The sequence below is a fragment of the Peromyscus californicus genome, unplaced genomic scaffold, assembly GCF_007827085.1.
Source record: "Peromyscus californicus insignis strain IS unplaced genomic scaffold, ASM782708v3 Scaffold_16__1_contigs__length_79575227, whole genome shotgun sequence".
Taxonomy (NCBI): domain Eukaryota; kingdom Metazoa; phylum Chordata; class Mammalia; order Rodentia; family Cricetidae; genus Peromyscus; species Peromyscus californicus.
The window spans coordinates 75293367-75315668 of NW_026294458.1; the positions used below are offsets into that span (position 1 = coordinate 75293367).

Below are 22302 nucleotides of genomic sequence, written 5' to 3' on the forward strand. Positions count from 1 at the left end.
ATAAAGAAAGGAAAAGAAAAGCAGTACATAGGGACAGGCAAGATGGGCTCAGCCGGTGAGGGACTTGCAGCACCAGCCTGGTGACATGAGTTCAATCCTTGGAACCCAGGTAAAGGTGGGGGGGACAAGCAGCTCCACAGTGCTGTCCACCTTCTCTTAAGTCTGAGGACACTGACGCTATGGAAGGGTGGAGGCCCCCGCACCTGAGCGGCAGGAGGATACCAGGAGCATTTGTTAGCACGTGGGGGGCTGGCCTCAGCCCCAGAGCACAGATTCAGAAGATCCTAGGTGCAGGCGAAGCTGCCATGGGTGCACGGGGAATCTCATTTTAAGACCTAGAAGGTTCCACCACTTAGATGTGTCTGACCGCTCCTCACAGTCCACACTAAACTGCTTCTAGATGTTCTCAGTGCCGTGTCCTTCCCAGGGCCTCCTCCAGGAGGCCGGTTCCTCTCACTCCTGACTAGGCTGAGTCACGGGGCTTTTCCATCAGAGTTAAAAAATAACCATCCAGGCCGATGCTCAGCCCTTCACGCTGGGAAACTGAAGCACTAACTTCAGGGAATTTAAACGAGAGAGGGCAACGGGGACTGACCTGTGCAGCCAGTATTTATAATAGAGAGGAAGGACGCCATCGGGCCCTTGGTCCTGAAACCTGTCAATCAGTTTCTCCAGCACAGTCACCGCCTTGGCTATGAGAAAATCGGCTCGTAAGGGCTTCAGGCCTGTCTCGTGCTCCTTATTGTGCTCTTCGATGAGGTCGTTGATGCATATGGTAGGGTTACTGTTAGTCACGTTAAATCCACAGCCTGGGCAGAAACAAACACACACACACAAGCAGCTTGACATTATTAGTGGTCCTCACCCTTCCTGACGCTGTGACCTCTTAATACAGCTCCTCATGGTGTGGTGACCCCCAACCATAACAATATTCTGTTGCTACTTCATAGCTGTAATTTTGCTCCTGTTACAAATCGTAATGTAAATATCGGATATGCAGGATATCTGCTATGCAACCTTGAAAAGGTCACGACCTACAAATTGAGAACTGCTGCTCTAGATGATGGTGCAAATTCTCCCAGCATTCACACGATTAAAACTCTGAGGGAGAATAACAATATCCATTACTATCAAGTTGGATTTGTCTGTCTAGAAGACAGACTATTCTGTTGTTCACCCTGTAACTTGCTCTTCTTGACTCTCCAGCCTCCAACAGCTGTAAGAACGTAACTAAGCTACACATCCTGCCTCAACTTCCCCCTGACACCATCCCTCAGCCTCCCGAAGCAGACCTCTGGCCACAGTACCAGTGGATGCTGTTTGGAATCTGCATATAGGACAATGACTCATTTAAATATAGGGTGTGGAGCTTTAGAAGTATGAAGCAGCTTGCCTAGAAAAACACTGCCAGTTGGTAGCAGAATTGGAAACGCGAGTCTGTGTTCTTTGGCGCCCTAGACACGATCACGTGTTTCCGTCTGTTGCTGATTTTTGAGTGGCAAGTGAGCACTCCTGGGAATTAGGAGGTGGGTGGTGGGATGATCAGGGTCCTCAGACCTCCTGAAACTGCTGTGGAACCACCTCCTCGGATGCACTGAGGTGAAGAGGGCAGGGACTCTGTCCTGCTGTGACTCGCTTGAGTTTTGTTTTGTTTTTGTTTTTTGTTAAGGTTAAAAGGTAATTTCTCTTCATGGCTAAGGATGCAAGGCGGGCAGCAAAGTGTCTTAGCCTCACTTCTGTTACTGTAATAAATACCCCAACAGAAAGCGGAGACTAGGGCTCCCCATACTGGGCTGGGCTTTCCTGCGTTGATGAACATCATCAAGACAATTCCCCACCAACCCGATATGGACAGTCCCTCATCCAGACTCTCTCCAGCCGGTTCTACACTGCGTCAGGTTGACAATTAAGCTAACCGCCACAGACATTAATCACTGCTTATTATAAAATGTAATCATTGTAAAATATTTGTCTCCAGTATTTCAAGTTCCATGAGAAGCAGACCCGTGGAAAGACATCTGTGAGGTGTGATACCAATTTGGCAGTTTCCACGGCCCCAGAGGGGAACTGCTAAGCCCTGGAAGTGTTCTCAACTCGTCTGGTCCTCTCTGCATCCACGTCACACACTCTATAACCTAAGACTGAAAACATCATCTCACAATGACATCTGCTGTCTCGGGTACAGGCATGCAGAAGACATTTTAATTTTTGCTGTTTTGTTAATATAAACAATGCTGGAGGCAGGGCTTTAAGAACTCACCGATAAGGATATAAAACGTTTCTCCCATAAGTGTTGAATTAACCAGAACTCCACCAATCTTCATGAGGTCACTGTAATAAATATCATTGGGCCACTTCACTCGCAAGTTGATCTCCTAGAAGGAAATCTGCATGTTAGTTAAGCAATAAACCACAGGGTAGCAAGCAATGGGATGAAAGAGAAACAGAATACTCACGAAACTAAGGGACAGGGACCCGGTCCTTTCTCCTGCCTTAGGCAGTTGACCACTTTGTGGGGTACAGTACAGTCCTTTCCAAACGTACTCTGTGTGCATGGCTGTTTTATGTCTGTACCATGGAGGCCAGAAGAAGGTGCCAGAGCCCCCCAAGACTGGGGTTACACAGTTGTGAGCTGCTACGTAGGTGCTGGGAATCAAACCCAGGTCCCCTGGAAGAGCAGCCATTGCTCTTAATCATGGAGCCATCTCTCCAGCCCCAGGGAACCCAGTATTCAAGCCCCTGCTGGAGCTAGAACGTAAAACCCTGACAAAGCACTCTCCATCCACTCAGCAACCCTCACCTATTCCCATCACTGTCCCTCACTTTTAAAACATCTTTGCACAACTACCCCTGAGGCTCAGGGAGGAGGATTGCAAATTTGAGGCCTGCCTGGAAAACATAACGAGTTCAAGGCCGGCCTGGGCAACTTAGTGAGACTCCTTTTCAAAAGAAAACTTGAAAAGGTGAGCTGGTGGTATTAGCTCAGTGCAGCGCAGTGGCCTGGTAAGGATGCCTGGGCTCAGTCTCCAGCACTCGAAACAAACAAACCAACACACTCTCCTAACAGAACAGCCAAAAGAGGAGAGATGTCTTATAAATTTAGTTCATTAATATCTCAGCACCACAACTGTCATCAGGAGGCAGGTGTGGGGGAGGGAGAGAACAATGTCCTCAGGGTTCTTTGCCCTGTAGAAGCCGTGACAGACGAAGATGGCTTTGAACTGACAGGCATGAGGTGTGGAGCAGACTGCTATGAAGCAGCAGAGGGTCCAGCTCACCAAGCCCTTAGAGCAGTGGTTCTCAACCCGTGGGTCGTGACCCCTCTGTAGTCAAATGACCCTTTCACAGGGGTCACTTAAGACTATCTTGCAAATCAGATATTTACATTATGATTCATAACGGTAGCAAAATTACAGTGATAAGTAGCAATGAAAACAATTTATGATGGGGGGGGTGTCACCGTAACAGGAGGAACTGTATTAATAAAGGGTCACAGCATTAGAAAGATTGAGAACCACTGCCTTAGCAAGCGCCTTGTCAACAGGGGACTGGGGTACAGCAGTGGATCTGTCCTATGGCCACAGACTCCATTATGAAGGGTGTGGTATGCTGGGATCTGCCTGTGCCCTGCTCTGTGCAGAATGGACAAGGAGGGCACCTTCTGGGTCGAGGCCTCCCAGACCTCACCCCTGGAAACACAGACTGGACTAGAGCAAGAGGCCTGGATTGGGACTCCTGGATCTTGTCTGGCAGCCGCACTGGGTCACGCGTGGGCAAAGGAAATTCTTATGGAGCCGTGCAGCTGGAAGGAGACACAGCTAACTAAAGCCGGGAAAGGAGGAGGCTGGTCTCCAAGTCTGTGGGGCTGACGCTATCTCACCCACTTTGTGGCTGAGGCACAGCACCGAGCCTTTCCTAGCGCGTCTGTACCCTGTGCTGGTCTGCATCTCTCTCCTTTAGATTTCCAGGGCTCCCGAGCGGACCCCTCTTGGCAGCAGCACCTGGGGACTCAAGCTCACGGCTTTCCAACACCCAGCCTAGGTGCTTAGTGCGATGCCCTGTGACCTACTGCTGCCACCAAATCCCTTCCTCTCCTTCCAGACCCTCACGGTCACTGCGCTTTAGAAGCCCCAACACAAGCACTGAGACTAAAGAGCAGCCACAGAAAGGACCAGGTGCTGCTGGGGCCGGAGCGCTCACAAGACCTTCACTCTCTCCTGTCTGGAGCCCGGTCCTCAGTGCTGAGCATCTGGCAACCACAGGAGACCAGGGGGCAGCCTGGCTGAGCACTGCTGGTATTCAGACGGTGAGGCTGGGGTGCTGCTCCCCATCTTCTCACGCTCAGGACAGCCCCAAATGACCAAGATGGCACCGTCACTAAGGCTGACAGACCGGTCCCCAAAACCTGCAAGCTGGATCTTTGGTCTTCACGATTCTCCCAAGGCTTGCTCTCTCTCCTCTTGTGCCCACCCTCCTCCTCCCTGTGCTCCTGTGCCCACCCTCCTCCCCCTGTGCTCCTGTGCCCACCCTCCTCCCCCCGTGCTCTTGTGCCCACCCTCCTCCACCCGTGCTCCTGTGCCCACCCTCCTCCCCCCGTGCTCTTGTGCCCACCCTCCTCCCCCTGTGCTCCTGTGCCCACCCTCCTCCCCCCGTGCTCTTGTGCCCACCCTCCTCCTCCCTGTGCTCCTGTGCCCACCCTCCTCCTCCCTGTGCTCCTGTGCCCACCCTCCTCCCCCTGTGCTCCTGTGCTCACCCTCCTCCCCCCGTGCTCTTGTGCCCACCCTCCTCCCCCTGTGCTCCTGTGCCCACCCTCCTCCCCCCGTGCTCTTGTGCCCACCCTCCTCCCCCTGTGCTCCTGTGCCCACCCTCCTCCCCCCGTGCTCTTGTGCCCACCCTCCTCCTCCCTGTGCTCTTGTGCTCACCCTCCTCCCTGTGCTCTTGTGCCCACCCTCCTCCCCCTGTGCTCCTGTGCCCACCCTCCTCCTCCCTGTGCTCTTGTGCTCACCCTCCTCCCTGTGCTCTTGTGCTCACCCTCCTCCCTGTGCTCTTGTGCCCACCCTCCTCCCCCTGTGCTCCTGTGCCCACCCTCCTCCTCCCTGTGCTCTTGTGCTCACCCTCCTCCCTGTGCTCTTGTGCTCACCCTCCTCCCTGTGCTCCTGTGCCCACCCTCCTCCCCCTGTGCTCCTGTGCCCACCCTCCTCCCTGTGCTCTTGTGCCCACCCTCCTCCCCCTGTGCTCCTGTGCCTACCCTCCTCCTCCCTGTGCTCCTGTGCCCACCCTCCTCCTCCCTGTGCTCCTGTGCCCACCGTCCTCCCCCTGTGATCTTCTGCCCACCGTCCTCCCCCTGTGCTCCTGTGCCCACCCTCCTCCCCCTGTGCTCCTGTGCCCACTGTCCTCCCCCTGTGATCTTCTGCCCACCGTCCTCCCCCTGTGCTCCTGTGCCCACCGTCCTCCCCTCTGTGATCTTCTGCCCACCCTCCTCCCCCTGTGATCTTCTGCCCACCCTCCTCCCTCTGTGATCTTCTGCCCACCCTCCTCCCCTCTGTGCTCCTGTGCCCACCCTCCTCCCCTGTGATCTTCTACCCACCGTCCTCCCCTCTGTGCTCCTGTGCCCACCCTCCTCCCCTGTGATCTTCTGCCCACCCTCCTCCCCCTGTGATCTTCTGCCCACTGTCCTCCCCTGTGATCTTCTGCCCACCGTCCTCCCCTGTGATCTTCTGCCCACCGTCCTCCCCTGTGATCTTCTGCCCACCCTCCTCCCCTGTGATCTTCTGCCCACCCTCCTCCCCTGTGATCTTCTGCCCACCGTCCTCCCCTGTGATCTTCTGCCCACCCTCCTCCCCCTGTGATCTTCTGCCCACCGTCCTCCCCTGTGATCTTCTGCCCACCCTCCTCCCCCTGTGATCTTCTGCCCACCGTCCTCCCCTGTGATCTTCTGCCCACCGTCCTCCCCTGTGATCTTCTGCCCACCGTCCTCCCCTGTGATCTTCTGCCCACCGTCCTCCCCTGTGATCTTCTGCCCACCCTCCTCCCCCTGTGATCTTCTGCCCACCCTCCTCCCCTGTGATCTTCTGCCCACTGTCCTCCCCTGTGATCTTCTGCCCACCGTCCTCCCCCTGTGATCTTCTGCCCACTGTCCTCCCCTGTGATCTTCTGCCCACCGTCCTCCCCTGTGATCTTCTGCCCACCGTCCTCCCCCTGTGATCTTCTGCCCACCGTCCTCCCCTGTGATCTTCTGCCCACCGTCCTCCCCCTGTGATCTTCTGCCCACCGTCCTCCCCTGTGATCTTCTGCCCATCCTCCTCCCCTGTGATCTTCTGCCCATCGTCCTCCCCTGTGATCTTCTGCCCACTGTCCTCCCCTGTGATCTGCCCACCGTCCTCCCCCTGTGCTCCTGTGCCCACCCTCCTCCCCTGTGATCTTCTGCCCACCGTCCTCCCCTGTGATCTTCTGCCCACCGTCCTCCCCCTGTGATCTTCTGCCCACCGTCCTCCCCTGTGATCTTCTGCCCACCGTCCTCCCCTGTGATCTTCTGCCCACCCTCCTCCCCTGTGATCTTCTGCCCACCCTCCTCCCCTGTGATCTTCTGCCCACCGTCCTCCCCTGTGATCTTCTGCCCACCCTCCTCCCCTGTGATCTTCTGCCCACCGTCCTCCCCTGTGATCTTCTGCCCACCCTCCTCCCCCTGTGATCTTCTGCCCACCCTCCTCCCCTATGATCTTCTGCCCACCGTCCTCCCCTGTGATCTTCTGCCCACCGTCCTCCCCTGTGATCTTCTGCCCACCGTCCTCCCCTGTGATCTTCTGCCCACCGTCCTCCCCTATGATCTTCTGCCCACCCTCCTCCCCTGTGATCTTCTGCCCACCCTCCTCCCCCTGTGATCTTCTGCCCACCGTCCTCCCCTGTGATCTTCTGCCCACAGTCTTCCCCTCTGTGCTCCCCATTATGGCCACGGCAATGAGATCAAGTCCCCATCACCTCACAAGGCTTGGGCCAGGATTCTCTCAAGTGGCAGTGGCTTCCTTCTGAGGTGGCCCTGTGCTCCAGCCCTGGCCTGACTTTTGGGTTCTGTTCTTGTTCAGGAAGGAAACAACTTATACAACTCCTAGGTTCTCCTTCAGGCAAACAAGAACATCTGCCCCACGGTGAAAAGTGAGGCTAGGAACTGCTTTCCTCTTTCCCTGATGACCTGCTGACTGAATGATTCTGAAACTGGGCTTCATGTAGCCCAGGCTGTCCTCAAATTCTCTATGCAGCCAAGGATGACTCTGAAGTTCTGATTCTCCTGCCTGCACCTCCCAAGGGCTGGATTACAGGTGTGAGCAACCACACTGTTGATGTGCCAGTGTGGGGAATGGAACCCAGGGCCTCTGATGCTGAGCAAGCCTCTACCAACTGAGTTACATCCCATCTTTGGTCATTTATTCCAACAACCCCTGTGACTTTCTTATACGTAAAGTTCTATGGCCCACACAGACCTAAGTAAAACAAATTGTCTTTGATTTCTGGGAACTCATGGGTGAGGGAACAGGGAACACAAGACTCTCTCTCAATGAAACCTAAGTCTGTGCTTTGGCCTAGAGGAAGGAATGTTGGGAAAGGAACTTCAGCTCCCAGGGAAGGAGGAAGGACTTTTCTACCACACAGAGGGAAGAAGTGAGGGCGGGGGTGAGGGCGGGCTGTGGGGGTCCAGCCAAGGGCAGGCAGAGAAGCCACAGAGAGAGAAGCAGGCAGCCTGGGACTGGGAAGGAGGGCACATTCCAGTGACACTGAGTTAGTGTGCAGAAATCGATCCTGGTTTGTATGCTGACAGTGACACCCAACTAAGGACAGGCCGTCACCCCTTCAAAGGCCAGAGAGAAAGGGAACCCAACCATCCAGTAGCTGTTCTATGTGGGTCAACTCGGCTACATCAAAACTAACTCCAGTCATGGAGGTCAGGTAGGCCTAGAAAAACAAACACCGTATGTCCTTTCTCGTGTGTGGACCCCAGCTGTGGATCTTCAGTTTTGTGTGTTTAACTTGAGGCACCCTCGGATGCCAGGAACTTATAAAGTGGCTGGTGGAGGGGAGAGGGTACAGGAAAGGCGGGGACAGCAGAACCAGGAAAAAGGAAAATTAAGAGCCACACCATGGGGGGAGGTCTAAGGAGGGAGGGAGACGGGGTTTGGGAATGAAAAGTACGGGGCAGGGGGAGAATTAACCCAAATAAAGGGACTATGAAAGGACATATGGTCACCTCCCTATGAGTTGCTGCTCAGGGAGGCTCCCAAGGCTCCCCAAACAACAGAGACTATTGCCACTTACCCTCGGCTGCTAACTAAACTGAACAGTAAGACCCTAATGGTCTTACTAGACGGTCATGTTGTCAGACTGCCAGGTAACTATTTATGTTTATACCCATAGATCTGTGCTGTTCTCAACCGTGATCAGAGACATTTCTTTCTGTAGAAGGCAGTGGTTAATGTAATACAGAAACTCACAACTGACCAGAGCACTAAGAATAAGTGAACACAAGCGTTTAGCCTGAATAGATTATGAGAAATCCCCCACTTTCTCTAGGCTCAGGAAACATCAAATAAGATGGAGCAGAAAGAATCTCAGAGCCAGAGGATGGGGAGGACTCCCACGAAACGCTGTCTCCTGCGGTCGCCTGTGAAAGACCCATGCAAGGTTGAACCAGTCAAAATGCCAGTATGGATGGGGAAAGGAATCACATAACCCTAACCCAAGTTGGGGAGCTCTTACAGTGATGGATGCTGGAGGAGGGAGACTCATTTTCCTTTGGGGCCGTGGCCACGGGTGGGTTGTCTGTCCTCAACTGGACTTATTATAAAAAAGTAGGAGAGAGTGAAGCTGAGAGGGGTGTGTTAGGGGAAGGTGGGCGAGTTGGAGGCATGAAGTAGGGGGAATGAACATGATCAAAATACACTGCACAAAGGTAAAATAAATCAAAATAACTGCGCTCAAAATGGAAGTCGTCTCATATAGGTGAGGGTGAGGCTGACAACCGTGGAATGGTAAGATCTCCAGTGGCAACTGTCCCCAACAGCCTGTCCCCATGAGCAAGATTCCTCTCCCCCTTCCAGTCTACAACCCCGTGCCCCGACACCACCTCTGCACACAGCAGGGGCTCCAAGAAGGCACCACGTGAACCAGTGAGGCATCAAGGTAGAAGACAAAGCCGTGACCAAGGGGATCAGTCTCACGTTGCGTTCTAGCCTCAGAGTTTGACTTGATGAAGACGGACTATCTTCCCACAAGGGTTAACTGTGCCTGGTCCTACCACAAAGGGCCACATTCTCAGCACCTCCTATGAGATCAAGGGCACAGCTCAGGCACCTTGAAGGTCTGTGATGCTCTGATGGGCCCAGAACTCATCACACAGTCATGATGTGGGGTGCCTGGTAATGAAAGCTGTGTTTCTCGAATCTCACTTAAGGAACCAACACAGCCTTTAAAAACAAACACAAAAACCTTGACATAAGAGCTGACGGTGGGAGCCAGGCCAGGAGCACCTCCTCTTCGTGGCCACATGAAGCTGCCATAGCAATGTTTCGGGTGCACAGGGAAGTGAAGACAGGTATGGAAGAAAGGCTCTGGTCACCGAATTCATCATTCTCTTTCTCCTGTCTCTTTAACAAGACACTACAGTCGTCTGAGGAGGAGCGCCACCCACAGACTATCTGAAAAACTGGTTCCCAGCTGGTGGTGCTGTTTGTGGAGGTTTGAGGTTGTGCAGGCTTGCTGGAGGATGTCTGTCACTAGGGGCTTTGAGGTAAAGAGCCTTGCCTACTTCCTGTTTGCTCTCGCTACTTCCTGCTTGTGGCTGAGGAGATGAGCTCTCAGCTTCCTGTTTCCGCTGCCGTGCCTCCCTGCCACGATGAATTCTCATCTCCCTGAAACCGTATGCTGGAATAAACGTTTTCCTCTGGAAGTCGCCTCGGTTGGTCGCGGTGTTCTATGGCAGCAAAGTGACTAACAACGAGACTGGTACCGGGAGCGGGGTCCAAGTCAGGCAGTGACAGGATGTCAGCACACCTGTCCTTGCGGTGCGGGAAGACAGCACCAAATGAACCTGGCCTTGAACTCCATCAACCACAGACAAAGAGCAGCTCCGCTGAGTGGAGATGAGGGTCAGGGGGGGTGGGAAGAAGTAATTTAGGTCCACAAAACAGCCTTTTTTTTATTAAAAAAAAAAAAAACCTGAAAATGCAGAGAGCTTCCGTTCAGCCCTGAAACAACGTTTTCATTAAAAGAAGAAAAGCGTGTTCTTACTAGGCCCCTGAGAAACCTGATCAACAGCCCCGAGGGATTCTGGGAAATGTTCCGTGGACGCAGTCGCCCACAGCAACACTGTAAAGGCATGTCAGCCAAACACTGTATCCCCGAACCAGGGCCGGGGCCAGAACTACGCACTCTAAATGGTACCCCGTGGACGTGGGTGACAGGCTTTGTGACAAGCCAAATACACAAATGCTGCCACAAACGCAGAAGGCCGAGCTGGAGGCTTCACGGGAAGGTGGGGGACAAAGAAGCCGCACTTACCTCATACTCTGGGATGGACCGCACGGCCTCCACCACAGCCAGGGACATCAAATGCTGGACAAACGGAATCCTCTGTCCCAGCTGTGACCTCAGGGGAACGGAGACCAGCAGGGTGAAAAGGGCACACCCCACAGGGCTCAGCCAGGCATTCGGGCCTCTTCCTGGAAGATAGACCCGTTGAGAGAACACTGTTCAAGCGTGGACACTCCTAGACAACAGTGTCTTAACGCCACACACCTGACACCTGTCCCACCCGAGTCTATTAGTCTTAGTGACACACCTTGATATGCTGGGCTTAACTCAACGGAAGAAGGATGCTTTGGGGTCTGGGAAGAAAACTCCTTTGGTAAAGTTCTTGCCATACAAGTGTGAGGACCTGAGTTTAGTCTCTAGTGTTTGTATAAAAACTTGGGTCTAGGGGCGTGTTGGTATGGACTTACAGTACCAGTGTTGCAGAGGTAGAGATAAGCAGGGGTTCCCTGGCCAATCTAGCCGAATCTGCAAGTCCCACTGTCTGAAAAATAAGGTGCCCAAATCCCAAGGAACAACACTGAAGGTGGACCCCTGGTTCTCACACGCACAGACACATACCACACCTGTACACTTATCTGCACCTACATGTGCACCCCTTACCACAAAGCTGCTGCTGAGACATAGCATAACTCCCTGCCTGTTTTATACTCCTGACGGTTCATGTCTTATAGTGCCTGAATGCTGTGCTAACAGATGGTCACGTGGACGAAAACAGCAAGCCGGGGAACCGGACAAGCTACACTGACCCACAGAACCTTCTGGAAACTCCTTCTCGAGAGTGATCCTTCCTGCAGTACTGGCTGTGTGGCCCAAGGACACGAAGCCCAGAGCTGTGCCTTAGTGACAGTGGTGTTATTTTAGGCTTCAAACTTTTAGTTCTGGGGTTGAATCTGGAGCTTTGTGCATGTCAGGCAAGTCCCAACCTAAGCTACAGGCTCTTACCTGAATATTTAAGTTGTTTTAAAAATCAGTCCCTGGGGGCTGGAGAGACAGTTCAGTCTGTAAAGTACTTAGGCACAAGCCTGAGAACCGGAGTTTGAATCCGCAGCATCCACATAAAAGGCCAGGCATGGGGCTGGGCAGGTGGTTTGGTGAATCAGTGGATTGACACACAAGCATGAGGACGCTTGGGATACAGACAAAGGGGAAACTAGCTAGACTAGCTAGAATGGGAGAACTCCAGGGTCACCAGGAGACCCTGCCGCAATAAACAAACTGGAGAGTGACCGAGGTTCACACACACACATACACACACACAGAGTCAGGCATGGTGGTCTCCTCGCCTGTAACCCAAGTATTGTAGAGATGCAGGCAGGCAGGTGGATTCTTGGGGACTTGGGAGCCGGCTAGTCTATAGGTGAGGTCCAGGTTCAGTGAGAGGAACACATGTGACACTGACTTCTTGCCTGTACACATGAGTGCATATTATACCTTCATACATGTGCATGCACACACACAAATGCACATGCATGTATCACACATACACCCACACAAACATGCACACACACACAATCCCTGACAGCACATGCACGCACACACACACACACACACACACACACACACACACACACACACACACACGATCCCCGACAGCAACTCTCTAAGCTGCTACTTGTTTTTTAAAATTGAAGTTAAGAAAAGAAAATAATCAAAATGAGAGGTATACTTTAATTAAAATTTTTCTAGAGTATCTTTTTAAGTAATCTACCATCTCTGGTGGGCGTGAGTGGTGTGTATCTGTAAGCCCTGCACTTGGAAGGCTGCATCAGGAAGTTTGGGAGCTGAAAGTCAGCCTGAGCTACATTTTACATATATATATATATATATATATATATATATATATATACATACACACACACACATATACATATATACACACACACATACATATATATGTACATATATATATATATACATACATATATCATGATTATATATACTGTCAAATCTCATAACGATTATACAATATATTTTCTTCGTCTTATGTTCAAACAAAGAAGTGACAAGCAGCAGACTCTCATCTCTTTGCCCCAAGTGAGGACAGGATGTGGGTGGCCCTGGTGTTGGCTGGAGGAAACATGACCCATGTTCCTGTAAAGCCTCCTCCGTGCCTCCTGCAGACACAGGCAGGGCCTCTGCCCTTGCGGGTCCCACCATGGCTCTGAGAGGGTGCTGATTCTTGGTCTGCAAGCAGAAGGTGGTGGGAACCCAGACTGGCTCCTTACTCTCGGGCAGTGCTGGGTACCAGCTGGTGGGGGCGGTGAGCGGGAGGCCTCTGAATGTTATGCCTTTTACAGACTCCAACAGACCCTTACTGAGGACCTGGAGGAGATTAAATGTCTCAGAACTCTGTCCATCACAGCCTGCAGGATATGCAGGGAACACAGGTTACCGGGTGTGATGGCCACCAAATGCAAACACTGCATGATTAACAAAGTGTGGACTGGGAGAACACGTGTGTTCCACTAAGGTCCAATCTGTCCTTGTCCGTCTCCTTTTCCCCTGCCCCATTTCAGAGGAGGGGGTGGCTATGAAAATGGAAAGACTCTAACTCAAGACATCTCAGGGTTCATCACACACTGAGTTCCCCAGCACACACTGAGCTTCCCAGGCAGGAGACTCACATATTTTCCATGACTGACCTTTGCCCTGTGTCTGCCGAACAGCAATGGCGATTAAACCCATTTCCTGTGGCATCTCAAACATCAACCTGCAAATGGTGGGAAAAACTGGTCAGTTAGAACGGACACACACAGGAGGGTCAAGAGCTGGGACAGGAGAGGGAAGAGTATGTGCCTGTGCACGGTGGCCAGGAAGGGCCCAACGGCCGTAGAGCTGTAAATCGGGAGGGGTACTTCTTCCCTTCATAGCCTGGTGGGAACCGGGACAGGGTGAAGAGAATGCCACCGAAAGGCAAGAGAGAGGAGAGGGGCAGGGTGACCCGCCTGGCTGGTGCTCAGTTTGACTGCATCAGGGCACAGTTCTTTGATGACTTTATCAAGCTGTTTCCCTTACGTCATATCTACCTTCAAGTGACAACAGCAATTTCTGACATTTGTTTCTACTTACAGTGGGTTTCTGTTCGAACTCGCACACGTTTCTGATTACTCAGAAAACCAATATGCCGGCAGTAAAGCGTTTAAGAGATGCCCCATCCCCTGAGAACTAATTATGCTTTAACTGTAGTAAATAAATCGACACCTTCTGAGAATTCCCAAGAACCCTGGATCTATTTGGGCTTCAGTTCTGCTTTTAAAATAGTTTCATTGAAAAGAATACAAACTTCTTGGGAGTTAGGTAGCAAAGTGTGCTTATGCACACCTCTACCTGAGCAGCCAATATTAGGTTCAAAAAAGAAAGAAAAGGAAAATGTACACACACAACCAAGGCCCTCACTCCATTTCCTCCATGTTATGTTCTCTGCGTTTTATTTCCATATTAAGACCTTCCCAGCTGCTGCTGGTCTGGCACTGAGCAGACACAGTTCAGAGCAGGGGGATTATCGGCCAAAGACAGTCGTCTCCTGCCAGTGCAGTGGGCAGTCTCTTTCCATTCTATCTATCTATCTATCTATCTATCTATCTATCTATCTATCTATCTATCTATCATCTATCTACCTATTATCATCAATCTATCTCTATTATCTATCATCTATCTAATCTATTATCACATCCATCATCTATCTACCTATCCATCCATCCATCCATCCATCCATCCATCCATCCATCCATCCATCCAATTTATTATCACATCCATCTATCATCTATCTATCTATCTATCTATCTATCTATCTATCTATCTATCTATCTATCTATCTATCTATCTATCTATCTATCTATCTAATACATTATCACATCCATCCATCCATCATCTATCTATCTATCTATCTATCTATCTATCTATCTATCTATCTACCTACCATCTATCTGTCTATCTATCTAATATATTATCACATCCAACCATCATCTATCTACCTACCTATCCATCCATCCATCTAATTTATCACATCCATCCATCCATCACCTATCTATCTATCTATCTATCTATCTATCTATCTATCTATCTATCTAATCCATTATCACATCCATCCATCATCTATATCTATCTATCTATCTATCTATCTATCTATCTATCTATCTATCTATCTACCTATCTATCCATCCATCCATCCATCCATCATCTATCATCTGTGGGAGGAGAGAGGTTGAATAGGACAGAGGATATATCCTGTATTAAAAAAAATTACAAGTCAGTCTGAAGTGTTCCTCAACACTCTTGCAAGACAGAACCCCTTAAAGCAGTGGTTCTCAACCTGTGAACGACCCTTTCACAGGGGTCACATAAGACCACTGGAAAACACAGATATTTACATTATGATTCATAACAGTAAAATTATGGTTATGAAAGAGCAATGAAAATAATTTTATGGTTGGGGGTCATCACAACGTGAGGAACTGTATTAAAGGGTCGCAGCATTGGGAAGGTTGAGAACCACAGCTGTAAAGTAAGCCTGCGTCCTGAGAAGCTCTCCACCCTCTCCTGCAGGCTAAAGGAACCCCTAGGAGAAGAAAGCTGCTTAAAAACCAACACACACACCCTGCCTCCTGCATCTCCAAGGCGGGCAGTACCTGCTTAGGGGGAGAAGGCTAAGGATTCTTCGCTTGTAAAGGGGACATCAGGTGGGCAGGGTCTGGCTGGTGTGACAGTGGGGTCTTCCTCATAAGCTTCAAAAGCAGAACACGGCACTTGAGGAAAACCAACTTGCGCCTAAGCACATGAACACATCCCCACAGTATTCCTCTCGGACGCTATGAACAACCCACTGAGGTAGACTATGCCTCTGCACCCTGGGCACCAAGAATCAAATGTCCTTTGCTTGTGCTGGACAAATGACAATCCTAAGAAGGGTTCTTTGTCCCGGGGCAGAGTTAACGTTGTCTCTGAGGAATTTCTGCTTTCTAGAAGGTCCCATCCCTGACGCCCAGACTCCTGGGGCGAATAAGGGACAAGGAGGAGGATGTGATTTAGTACTCTGTGAGCAGACCGCAGAAGCTCTATGGATGGCAGGTAATCTAGAATGTTCTTTAAACATGTGGACAGTAGACATTCAAAGACTACATACAGCCAGCGATGGAAAGGGGTGGGGAATAGGGCTGCAGGAGACTTCTAGAACAAAGAGAATGATTAAGGGAACACATGCACTAAACTGCCAGAGGTTTGGCAGCACTTAACAGGACCTATTAATGAGCAGAGCAAGCCTGTGCTGCTGTGAGGCCAAGAGGAAATTCTGTGAGGGAGACAACGAGGAAGGAGTTAATGCCTGTTTGAGACAACTGGAGGCAGCCAGATTTATTTGTGCTATCCGAGATAACTCTGGGGGCCAAGCCGCACAGCTCATGGTCGACAAAGGAGCATTTATGAACTTCGTCAATGCTGCATTTCTGAAAATGAGGTTGCTGTAGTCTGCTTAGAGAAAAAGCAACCATGGATGCGTTCCATCCTTCTTTGATGCCCTTGAAGACAGAAAGATGGGTGGAGCGGGGATTGCACAATCTTTACCAACCTTTACCTACCAGCCCCCCTGCTGTATTTTATTTTGTGGCTGGCAGGGCTGTGGGCTAAAAGGTTTGGGCTATGTGCACTCACTGCTGTACCAAAGGGACACTGAGGAAAAGCTCTGTTTGTGCGGAGGTCTGTAAATCCCCACACGGAATGCTCAGGTCACAGAGAGTGTCACGGTACCCAGGGGTGCCCTGCCAAGACTGTCCTGACTTTCACATGGTCAAAATGATAAAGTTTTGATACAAATACAGATCCAGAAGACAGGCCAGGAGGAACCAGTCAAAACAGTGAGTGAGCAAAAATTTAAACTGGGATCTAGCCCATCCTCTGCAGAGATCTGAAATAGCCACATTCACCAGTTAGAGGAGCAACAAATCGGAAAAGAGGAAGTTAGCTGAACAGAGCAACAGGACAATCGGGTGTCATTAAATGACAGCTCTGACACACAGAACCACGGAAGACGTGCTGGCCACGGAACGCACACTGAACAGCAAGATTCAAACGTAACATATGTGTTTATTCAACCTGTGGAAAATTCAAAGGAAAGGAGGTGACTTGGCAACTATAACGGGATGATTTTTTGTCATTCTCTTTTAAATCTCTCCCTTAAGACGATTAGTTAGCTTTTAATTTTAAAATTATTTTTAAATTTGTTTGTGAAAAACATGCTATTTTACATTAGGTCAATTATTTGCAGTTATTCAAAACAATTTCTAGGATTAAAACAAAAAGGTCTGCTTTAAAAGTAAAGATGACCTGGACACGGTGGTGCACACTTTTAATCCCTAGTTCTGGGAGGCAGAGGCAGGTGGATCTCTGAGTTTAAGGCTAGCCTGGCCTATGGGGGGGGCGGGGAGAGAGAGAGAGAGAGAGAGAGAGAGAGAGAGAGAGAGAGAGAGAGAGAGAGAGAGAATCAATCCAGGACAGCCAGGGCTACACAGAGAAACCCTGTCTCAACAAACAGACAGACAGGCAAGGCAGATAAATAACTGTAAAGCCAGCAGTGAGCTAATAGTGATCTAAATTTTTGCTCACTCACTGTTTTGACTGGTTCCTCCTGTTATCACAGTGTAAGAGCCTAGCGGACACTAATGACAGTGTGCAGGCATTCCTGACCCCCATGGATGGTAGCTTTATTTTTTCTCACACCTTCTGACTTAGTAACTATATTCTTCTCAAATTGAATCCTAAGGGGTACTCAGAGAGGTAAAAAAAAAAAAAAATTAGAGTCATAACAATTTTCTTTTGTTTCTATTTATACTTTGTGTTAAGATATAACCTACATCCAATGAAGTACCCAAATCTTTTTTTTTTTTAATTCATAAAATGAACATTTTACTTAAGGCTTTCTTTAAATAAACAATCAGCCTACTGGTGCGATGCTACAGCACAGAGAGGAGGATTCAGAATGGTTGGCGACCCTGCTGGGACACACGTGAGAGAGTGCAGTGTCCACTTACGTGAAGCTCTTCTCCTCTTCAGCCTGAGCTACAGGCGCAAAAAGCGTGTCTACAGATTCCTCCGGTTTGTCCTTTTATCCCTTCGTCCAGTGTGGCCATTCTGCCTGTCTGATTAGGTTTAACCTCAACTGTGACTTCACTTCCTTCCAATCATTGTTCCTTTTATATTTTTTTAGTTGCTTGCCAGGGTTTTGGCCTGTCTTAGTTATTTTCTATTGTTGTGGTAAGACACCGTGACCAAAGCAACTTATAAAAGGAGGTATGTAATCGGGCTCAAGGTTCCAGCGGGTCAGCGTCCATGACGGTGGAGAGAAGGAACTGAGACCCCACACCCTGCTCCACAACCACGAGCAGACACGCAGTGGGATCCCAAAGCCCTCCGCCAGTGACACATCTCCACTCCTAACCCTTCCCAAACTGGGGACTAAGTATTCAAATAGACGAGCCTATGGGGCCATTCTCATTCAAACCACCCCAGAACTATGAGACAGGTCACAGGCCACTCTCCTGCACCCTCCATCCCTGTTAGCTAGCCTGTCCCTCAACCTTGTAAAAATACCAAGCCAAACCCTCAGTTGTCTCCGGTTTATTCTCACGACCTCTTCTGAACATGGTAGGCACATGCCTGCTTCCTCCATTCTCCCTCTCCCGTAGAGAAAGCTGCCGCTCTGGACGCCCCCACCTCTCTCTCCAGTCTACTGAACATAGGCTGGGCACACTCAGCCCATTCCCTGTCTCTCTCACTCCTGTCAAATCACTCGTGTGTGGTGCCGTACTCCACGGCTGGTCCATCCTTAAAGAGTTCTCACGCCTTGACCACGGTGTGCTTCCATCTACGGGGTAAAGGAGGATGCTGGTCGGAGAGAAAGCGCTTCTGTGACTTTGTGAGATATGGCCGAATTCCCCGCCCCACTGCTGCACCAACTAGAGAATCTTTTCCCATCCCCAAGTCACACAGGAATTCACGTGCTCTTGTGCTTGGACACGTCCATGTCTAAGCTTCAGATTCTGTTTAAAGTTCATTCCTGTGTAGAGTTAAAGTTTGGGTACAGGTCTGGCTTTATATTTTCCCAATGCCTGTCAATTTGTTAGGAAGTCTGTCATTGACAGACATCCTCCCTTTGCCAGGGAGGTCTGAGCCCTCCTTCCTCTTGTCCTGTCCAATGCGCTTGGTTGTTTGGAAGGGAATCCTTATCCGTTGGCGTCTACCCCCTCCAGTGCTGGCACCACACTGTTTTAGTTACCAAGCTCGTTTTAAGGTCTGGCAAAGCCAGTCCTCCTCACTGGTCTTTTTTGGGCATTGTTTCCCCCATGCCTTTTCAGCTATTGAGGGTTTTGTTTGTTTCGTATAAATATACTTTCTAAATTAACTTGAGAACTGAATGTTGGCCAAGTTGCCCTGTGAGCAAGGAGTATGATGCTGTTCAAATACATTTCTTCGGCATTCTATCATGTTCTCTGTTATTGTAAATACATGTCATACTACCATTTTACTGTTATTATGTATATTAAAATAAGTAGTTTTCTATAGGCTGATTTGATATCCTGCCCCCTTACTGAATTCCTTCATTGCTTAAGGTAGAGAATTATCACTTCTCTAAGATTTCACAGGCAAGCTATCATTTTACCTGCAAACACATAGTTTTACTTATAGGGTCTGTGACCTCAATATGGCAGGTTGCCAGCAGCTAACGTGCACCAGCCACAGACACAGTGACGTCATCACACTCACTGAGATTTCTCTGAGATCCAAACACAAATGAACCACCGAGCCACGGGGAAGGAGCAGACCTTCAGCACAGTCTCCAGGGCTCTGGATGGTGACAGTTCTAGGGTTCCTTTTACTGAGCCATCCCTGAAATGTCCCCAAAACTGTCCCAGCAGTCACTACCACGTGGTCATATTTTACAGCTGAGGAAGTGGAGGTCTGGGGGCCGGGGGCATCACAGACCAGGGCTGGCCTGGCTCACTGCAGAAGACCTGCTGTTTTGTTTTGGGGGGTCTTGATATGTAGCCCAGGCTGGCCTTGGATGTGAGATCCTCCTGCCTCAGCCTCCCAACTCAAGTTTCATTAGTAAGACATAAAAACAAGAACATCATTAGTCTCTTAAAATGCATCTGCGTAAGTTTAACAGTCCTGGGGAGTTAGAAGTTTTTTTCTGGAAAGTTCGGTACACTTATTCCTAAACTTGAGAAAAGAATCTTTTTTTAAAAAACAACTGAAATAAAATCTTAAAATTTCAAAAATTAAATGCTACCGAATTTGCGATGAAGTTCACTTTCTTTGCCCTATGTGTCGGGAAGTTATTTTTCCTGCTTTTCACAAATTCTGTTTTGCTTTTGTTTGTTTGCTTGTTTGTTTTTCCTGTTTCTCCTCCCTTCCTCCTTCCTCCCTTAACTTTAAAGACAGGGTCTCACATGTAGCCCAGGCTGGCTTCAGATCTCTGTGTAGCTGAGGATGACGTTGAACTTCTGATCCTCCTGAGTCCTGGGATTACAGGCATGTAGGACCACACTTGAGTTATGTTACTGTGAATCATACCTAGGACGGACTTCCTGGTGCTAGGCAACCACTCTATCTACTGAGCGACTTCCTAGGAAACAAATTTTTTTTTTCCAATTTATTTTTGGTATTGCTGGGGACTGAATCCATGGCCTTGAGCATAATAGGTAAGGCCTCTCCCATGGAAGCTCTGTTTCAAACATGCCAATTTTTCCTCACCAAATTTACATAAAATAATAAAATAATGAGTTTCCTTAGCTACAGAGCCAAGGAGTTTCTGAAGCACCTGGGTGGTCAATGCAAGTTTCATGGAATGAGTTTCTTCTAGAAAGGGAAGCCCCACCCTTCCACTCAGGCCCCGGTCCAGCCCTTTTCCACCTCAATTCCATCTCCGCTCCAGGGTAATCACCGGGAAGGATTTCCTACCCTGCCAGCTGGCCTCGAAAGCGAGAGCATCTTCTGGCAGCACTGCCCTCAACATCACCCTTCCTCCTGCCTCTCAGGCTCCGCTCTGCCAGGAGTGAGCCGCACAGAGAGAGTGTGACAGGGAAGCTTAACACCAGCTAGCTTCTAGCGCTATGGGACAAGGGGCCTCTTTCTTCAAGGCAGGGCTTCGCTCCATGACATGCTGGGTTGGCGGCCCCAGGAACCAAACCTGGTTCTGAATCCAAGGCTGGAACAGATACTCATTCAAATGGTTATTTTCCATCCCCTCTGGGCCAATGCCACCTTCTACCCATCTCTCCAACCCTTGCGAGGCTGACTTCTGCTGGGTTTGACGGTGGTGGGACATTCACTGCATTTCCTCACCGATCTCTTCTGCTGTCAGAGCAGAGTTTAACCGCTGGCCCTGAGAGGTTTCCTAGGCACACCACCACATTATCTACACGGTGCACATTGAGCATCTCATCTTTTTTATTCTTCTGTCTCCAACTGATTTCCTGTGTCCCTCAGGATGGTGTCAAGGTGAAGAGATGCTCCTGCCCCGTCCATTTTTTAAAAATGTCTTTTGTGAGTGCATGCCTCAGTGTGGAAGTCAGAGGACGCTCACCCATCACATGGGACCAGGGATTGAACCCAGGCCATCAGGCTTTTTGGCAAGCACCTTTACCTGCTAAGTGCTCTCATCAGCCCAGGGTTACTTTCTTCCAGGGTATCAGAGTTAGGCCTCAGCAATCTTACCAGCTCCCATCCAGCTGGGAAATACTGGTAAATTCCTCCTTGTCCCTCCAGACCCAGGTGTCAGAGAGTCATTCTGGGGCCATCTCTAGAGGCATCTCCATTCTAGGTCATTCCTATCAGCCTGCTTTTGTGTCTGCAAGGTTTTCCTTCAGGCAAGCTAGGTCCTGAGTCCACCTGCGACTCTGACTGCAGCACTGGGGGTTTGGACCACAGCCCACTGTACGGCTGGAGGTACTGACCACAGTCCAGTGTGGGGCTGGAGGTACTGACCACAGTCCAGTGTGGGGCTGGAGGTACTGACCACAGTCCAATGTAGGGCTGGAGGTACTGACCACAGCCCACTGTACGGCTGGAGGTACTGAACACAGTCCACTGTAAGGCTGGAGGTACTGACCACAGTCCAGTGTGGGGCTGGAGGTACTGACCACAGTCCAGTGTAGGCCTGGAGGTACTAAACACAGTCCACTGTAGGGCTGGAGGTACTAAACACAGACCAATGTAGGGCTGGAGGTACTGAACACAGTCCAGTGTAGGGCTGGAGGTACTGAACACAGTCCAGTGTAGGCCTGGAGGTACTGAACACAGCCCAGTGCAGGGCTGGAGGTACTGAACACAGTCCAGTGTAGGGCTGGAGATACTGAACACAGCCCAGTGTAGGGCTGGAGGTACTGAACACAGCCCAGTGTAGGGCTGGAGGTACTGAACACAGTCCAGTGTGGGGCTGGAGGTACTGAACACAGTCCAGTGTAGGGCTGGAGGTACTGAACACCGTCCAGTGTAGGCCTGGAGGTACTGAACACAGCCCAGTGTAGGGCTGGAGGTACTGAACACAGTCCATTGGAGTTAGACAGCTGCCTTCTCTCTACTGCCTCAACAGGGAGAGGAGAGTCCGCACAGCTGGGGTTTCCGGAAACAGCTTCCTCCTCTGGTCTTTTCCTGCCCTTAAAAAATAAAGTGTGTCTACTTGTCCATTTTTGAGACTTAACTGCCTTTTCATTTTGCTTGACATCTTAG

At 50.1% G+C, this 22302-nt stretch overlaps 1 protein-coding gene across 4 annotated transcripts in view; it reads right to left on the reverse strand.

Moving 5' to 3' along the window:
* The window catches only part of Hlcs (holocarboxylase synthetase), a 198659-nt gene that overhangs the window by 3464 nt on the left and 172893 nt on the right, over window positions 1-22302 (reverse strand). For all 4 annotated transcript variants that reach the window (XM_052741251.1, XM_052741250.1, XM_052741253.1 and 1 more), the window contains 4 exons: window positions 13224-13291; window positions 10549-10709; window positions 2261-2375; window positions 596-809 (listed from right to left, as the gene is read on the reverse strand). In XM_052741251.1, the coding sequence (XP_052597211.1) occupies window positions 596-809; window positions 2261-2375; window positions 10549-10709; window positions 13224-13291 (558 nt within the window). The remainder of the gene's footprint in view (window positions 1-595; window positions 810-2260; window positions 2376-10548; window positions 10710-13223; window positions 13292-22302) is intronic.